Source organism: Phascolarctos cinereus, unplaced genomic scaffold (assembly GCF_003287225.1).
Source record: "Phascolarctos cinereus isolate Bilbo 61053 unplaced genomic scaffold, phaCin_HiC Scaffold_5;HRSCAF=322, whole genome shotgun sequence".
Lineage (NCBI taxonomy): Eukaryota > Metazoa > Chordata > Mammalia > Diprotodontia > Phascolarctidae > Phascolarctos > Phascolarctos cinereus.
The window spans coordinates 444306173-444312520 of record NW_027555958.1 but is presented as its reverse complement, the minus strand read 5'-3'; the positions used below and the strand labels follow the sequence as shown (position 1 = coordinate 444312520).

Here is a 6348-nt window from a genome sequence, read left to right as displayed (position 1 = left end):
TTCCCACTCCTTCTGATAAAAACATAGTCATATAACAGCCATGTGGGTTACTAGATTTTTAAAATATGCAGTTAGTTCAGATACATGTATAGAATAAGCAGAGATTGCTACTTGGGAAGTTTTATGTTCAAGTTGCCCCCTCCCCCCTTTTTTTTTTCCTTAGTTGTTTCAAAAGTTTGAAATATCCTTTGCTGACAGCACAGTTTATTGAGGAGCTTGAAGAAAATGAAGAAGATCCTTTAAAATCTTTTGCATCTGAAATAGTAGTAAGTACAATGAGATTTACTTGCCTTTTACAAAACAAATACTTTCTTGCTTTATGGGAAAAACCATTTACTTTGGGTATCAAGGAGTAAAATTGCAGAATTCGAGGACAGTTCAAAAGTCCACTCTGCTGGTCTGGTCACTTTCTTTATTTCTGCTAAAATGTTTTAATCTCAGTAGCTAGGCATGGTTTTGAAAATCACTGTCTTATTTACACAAAATCTAAGTTACAAGTATGCATTCTGTAACTAATTCTGATAATCAATACCTTGTGATTGAAATACTTTTCCATCATCTATTTATGTGATCTAAAGTAATGAATAAAGACATCTGGGTTAGGTGAACGGGCGTTGCCAAAATCTGGTCAAGTGTTAGCATGTGAAATGGTTGAGTTTTGAGGCTCAGTTAATTTTTCATTATTTTGTTTTCATTTGCTTATGGGAGCTTGTGTTTTCCAAATATGGTGACCCTTGGATTGGTTTCATATCACTAGATAGAAAGATCCTAAAGTATAGTAATTCATGTATTAATGGAAAAAAATGCTCTCACTGTCACATCTTGTCATAAACTTCATTACCCAAGAAAGAAGTCACAAGGTATACGGAAGAGAAAAATGGATTTAGAAAATGGGCAGCTGGCTTGATGTGGACTCCTGACCCCTGGGTTAAAATTCAAGAATAGCAGGCCAAGGATAGAGTAGACCCAACAAAGGTGGATACGAATGTATTTGCCAGCTGTCTTGCAAATCTAATAAAAGGGCTTTAAACTAAAAAGAATGGAGGAGGAAGAAAATGCCTGTGTATAATCCACTAAGCTAGATACCCTAGAGAATAGTTCCAGTGAAGGAAAAAGAGCAGCTGTGGAGTCATCCAAAGGTTTACGGGGGGTCAAATTCAAGAAAGGACCCAGGAGAAAAACCGCCAGCCTGAAAGGTCTGTACCCAAAGTTTAGGCAACAAACAAGAATCTGCGCTTCCTTGATGTTAGAGATCCTAACATTTTATTCCAGTTTGTTCGGTTGTGTTTGATTCTTATGACCTCATTTGGGATTTTCTTGGCCAAGATACTGGAGTGGTTTGCCATTTCCTCCTCTAGCTCATTTTACAGATGAGGAACTGAGGCTAACAAGGTGAAGTGACTTGTCCAGGGTCACACAGCCCGGATTTGAACTCAGGAAAATGAGTCTCTGTGATTCCAAGCACAGTGCTTTATGCACTATGGCGCCACCTAGCTTCTCCTAACATCACTCCGTAAATGTCCCTGAGACTTGGGATGAAACCCATGACTGGGATATGGCTCTGGGTGGGTATTCCTTGTTCAAAAGAAATAGAGTAGTTTAAAAAAGGGGATTGTGCATAGAGCAGCACCATATATTCAGAATGTACACTCAGGGGAGGAAATTCAGGAAGCAAATGAGGGAAACATTGGTAGAGACTTGAAGATGAATGGCTAAAGAAACAAGTGATTTTGTTGCTGGGGGATTCTACAAACTGCCTGATTAGAAGGAAGAAAGAGATGAGGACTTTAGGATTAGCAGACCACAAGCCTGGAACAGATGCATGTTGTAATGATGGTGGGAGAGTCATTTCTCCAATAGCTACTGGAGCTGACTCTCTTCCTTTGCCCAAAGCAGGGCAGCTCATAACTTCTTGTTTTCCCTCGCTCTTCCCCCACAGGGCTTTATATTAGCAATTGGAGACTCTTTGCCAAAGGTCATTTTTCAGCATGGAAGAAAAGAAAAGTACTGGGATAACCCTGACTTGGAGGAAGAGCAAGGTAGCCAGTTGGCAGAGTCCATGGCTTCGCTCGCTTACCTTGTGTTTGTGCAGCATATCAGTATTGACCAGCTTCCACTGGTCTTGAGGTAAGGACTTTTTGTAACAGTCTTCCATCTGGTCAGTTGCTGACACTACAACGTGCCCTGAGCCCATCTTTTTTTTCTATACCTAGTATGTAGGATTTATCAAAGTACTAAAAAGTTGAAAATAAAGCTTAAGCAAATGATACTTCTATTACTCAAATGCATCTGTGATCTCATCAGTTTGGGAGTCCCCTCTAACAGTGATGTGGATACCCGCCAATCCCGGGCAATTTATGCAGGTTATTCTGTGAGGTTACCCACAGGCGCTCTTCGTATGCTGGAGGCCTTTCTCCTGATCCTGCGAGGACACCAGTCAGCACTTACCTGTCAGGCCCTCCTTCTTGCCATATGACCAGCCCATCTTCTCTTCCTTCCATAGGATTCTTTGGTTGATTTCTTTTACTTCTAGTCTTAGGGTTCTCATTGGTTGTGTGATGCAGCTCACACCTATCCTGCACCCCTCCATTGCCCTCTGTGAAATACTGATTTTAAATTCTTTGGAGTCAGTTGTCTTCCATGTCTTGCTGCCATATATCAACATTGGTAGAATGTTAGTATTGAAAGGATGGACCTTCATGGGGAGCTTAGGGTAGGTAAAGGAGCTTTGCCTTGACTCAAAGGTGATCCCGCTCACACTCTGCCTTCTGCCCAGGTCATTGTCCATATAGACTGTCTGTTCCAGCTATACCTACTGATGTCCATCCTAATGCATGTTGAATTCTGGGCAGCGTACATTTCGGTACTGGTCTTTCCTGGGTGGATGGTCAGACCAAACTCTTGCAGTGTTTTGGCGCTCAGTGCAGTTAGCACAACGTCCTTCGCAAACAGAAGGATCTCTAAGACCCCACCACCCTCACTCTGAAGGTTTGGTATAGATGAGAGAATAGGCATATCGGTCGGTAGTTACCAACATTCTTTTTTTGGGGGAGGAAGGAACGTTAATGAAGTCTTTTACAGACTCTGATATTTTTCCTTCCTTTAAACATTGTTTCCTCTGCACCTTCCGAGTTGTATTACCTCCAGATGGTTCTCTTCTCTCCACTTGCCCCAACATGGCTGCTTTTCCAGCCATTATTTTCTTTAGTGCCTTTTGTCTTCTCTCCAAGCACATCTCTTGGTATTAGGTTCTGCAGTCCCTGATGGAAAAAACAGTTTGTTATGATAATTGCAAATCTATTTTTCTTCTGCTTGGAGTCCTCCCATTCTCATCCTTTTCATGAATTGGCTTAATTGGATGTCTTGCCCAGCTGCCTTTAAATTTTGTCTTCACTTGCTTTTCTCCAGTTTGGAGACCATATTGCCCATAATTGTCCATTATCTTACTTGGTCTATAGTCTAACCCACAGTCACCTTCAGTGGTCTTGTTTCAGTCTCTTTTGCAATTAAGTCAAATGTTTGCTGACTAAGTTGCTTCCTTAGTTTTGTGACAATTGATTTGCTTTGGTTAAACTTCCGTAATACAATGATTATTTATAATCCGTTTCTGTGTCTTTTCTGTTATCTGTCATTTTAAATATTTTCAATGACTTGTTTTCAATGACTTATTTTCAGTTTCAATCATTTAAATAGTTTGGGGTTAAGTAGTTTCCATTTCACATCATGTCTTTTTTCCTAATTCTGATCTTAGCTTTGACAAGTTGATAGTCAGGCTGTGGTGTACCGCAGCGGCCAGAAGCATGAAGAGGGGACCAGCTTTGAGAAATGAGGAGTGAGAGCCCCATGAGCATCTGCCCTTGTGAGACCTGGTGTTTAGTTCTGAGTTCCACAGTTGAAGGAGGAGAGTGATAATATGGAAAGGATCTAGAGCAGAGAAACCAGGATGATGAAGGGCCTAGAACCTGTGACATAGGAGGACAGGATGACGGAACTAGATGTAACAAGCTTGGAGACAAGAGTCAGATGTGAGGGGGGTCTTCAGGTATCTGAAGAGCCATCCCATGGCGGGGGGAGGGAGGTTAGATGGGTTCTGTTTGGCCCAGAGGATGGGACTGAGAGTGATAAATGGAAGCTGCAAAAGGCCAGTGTAGGTCCAATTGCAGGAAAAACTTCCTTGAAACTCAAGCCATCTGGAAGTTGAATGGGCCGTGTCAAGAAAGGGGTGGAGGGGGACAAGGGGTATAGATCTTCCTTTTAAAAGGATTTAAGCAGAAGCTGAGTGACCCCTTGTCACGGATGGTACAGCAGGATTCATTTCAGCTGTGGGTTGGAATAGATGTCCACTGAAGCCTTTTCCCATCTTCAGTGCTGTGATTCTGTCCCTGTGCAGAAACATCTGACTCAGGGCAAACTCCCACATACAGCATTAACAGGTCTCTTCCTTTCTGTTCCTACAAAACCTGTTTTACTCTTTGTGATGTCATTGGGAGTTCACCATGTCCAGCATCTGCCCTACTGATTCTTTTGTTGCAGCAAGATGCACTAGAGATGAGACCCTTCTGTGTCATCTTCAAGTTCGATGTGGCTTCTCCCATTTCTTCTTCCTGAATCATGCCTTCCTACATAGTTCTCCCATCTTCACCTTCTTTCGCCTTTGCAGTGATGTCAAGTGTCAGAGTGCACATGAATTTAATTTGAATGATTTTCTTGAGTTTTTCATAGAATTTCCCTACCACTTCATCCTCAGCAACTGATGTTCGTTAATAAGCTGCAGTTATTTTCATAGCTCTCTTTTTACAAGTGCTTATTGTTAATACTACAATGTGTGATGAGCCAATATCCCATCATGTGATGTATCTTATTGTCTTTGAATATATAATAAGACCCATTCTGCCATTTCTTTCTTTGCCTCTCCAAGAGGTACCATGAATAATAATTCTGGTTAGCTGTACCTAACTCCTTTTATGAAGATTGATATGATTCAGGGGCAGCTAGGTGGCACAGTCAGGAGGATCTGAGTTCAAATCCGGCCTCAGACACTTGACACTTACTAGCTGTGTGACCCTGGGCAAGTCACTTAACCCCAGTTGTCTCACACACAAAAAAAATCCCTGAAACAAACATGTACAGTCAAGCAAAAAAAAAATTTTAAAAAAAGATTGATATGATTCAGCTCTTTCAGAAATATATCCACTTCTTGGTCACTGGACAAGAATCACATGCTAGTGTGCCAATAGTCAAATTAAAGTTTATTGATAGTCCAAAAATTGTGATTCTTAGTACCCTCTGTCTCTCTTTCTTAGCCCTTTGCCAATGTCACTTCAGAAACAAAAAGGGGTTACAGAGGTTGGAGCCTATTTTTAATTTTTCTGTGTTTTATGGATTTTTGTGACCTAAAATACTCATTATTAGGTGGTGATGCACCATATACCTTTGTTTACTTAGCTAGGCTGGTCCTCAGGAAACAGACTTTGTCTGTTTCTGGAACCACTCAAAGCCTTTCCATCATGGTAGACCCTACCAGAGCTTAACCCCAGCTAGCATTGTCCCTGAGAAGTCAGGTCACCTCTGTGCCATAATGAGGCATTGAATTAGGATTTTGTGAAGGGTTTTATTAGTGGTAATAAATGATACTAGTTATCATCTGTTTAAAATTTATTGGTTGTCACAGTGCTGGTAAAACTTATATGTGTAATCTCTAAAAATGTTTGTAAATATTTCTTATTTTAGCCCATTATATCTTCTGCAGTACAATATGGAACATATCAAAGTCCTCTTGAAAAGGTAGGATGACATCTCAGAAGTAAATAGTTATTCATTCTTCTAATTTGCTCTATTTGGGTATGTCACATTTATTTTGTGTTATGTTTACTTATTTTTTGTTACGTGCTTATAAATCCCTTTATCTTTTGCTTATAAAAATAAAAGGATCCAGAGCCCTTGTGTTATTTCTGAATCCCTGGTATACATGTCTGAGACCACTAGACTTGGTGTTACTGTCACACTTTTTTTGTACCTGGTAGCAGTAAAATCTTAACTACTCAGGTAAGAATGACTTTCAACCCTTCCAAACAATAATGTGACTGATGTGGTGTATATTTTGTTTTAAAATGTGATTATCTGCCCCATGTAGTTTTGTATGTGCCTGACCTCTTAATAGCAGCAGGCTTGGGCTACCAGCAGCTTGAGAATGAGCTCATTTCATGCCAGACAATGAGACTTAATTGAGCTGACTTGAAGTCCAGATTGACGTGTAAGGACTCAGGTCAGAAGACAGACCATAAACTTTGATCACCAGAGAATTATCCCAAAGAATTTTTCCTGATCATCTTCCCCAAAAGGTTTAAG

At 40.6% G+C, this 6348-nt stretch overlaps 1 protein-coding gene across 1 annotated transcript in view; it reads left to right on the top strand.

The window, feature by feature from the left end:
- GLMN (glomulin, FKBP associated protein) overlaps positions 1-6348 on the top strand; it is a 40565-nt gene that overhangs the window by 11937 nt on the left and 22280 nt on the right. Inside the window, exons 7-9 of the mRNA XM_020975385.2 lie at positions 164-266; positions 1940-2127; positions 5731-5784. Coding sequence (XP_020831044.1) covers positions 164-266; positions 1940-2127; positions 5731-5784 — 345 coding nt within the window. The remainder of the gene's footprint in view (positions 1-163; positions 267-1939; positions 2128-5730; positions 5785-6348) is intronic.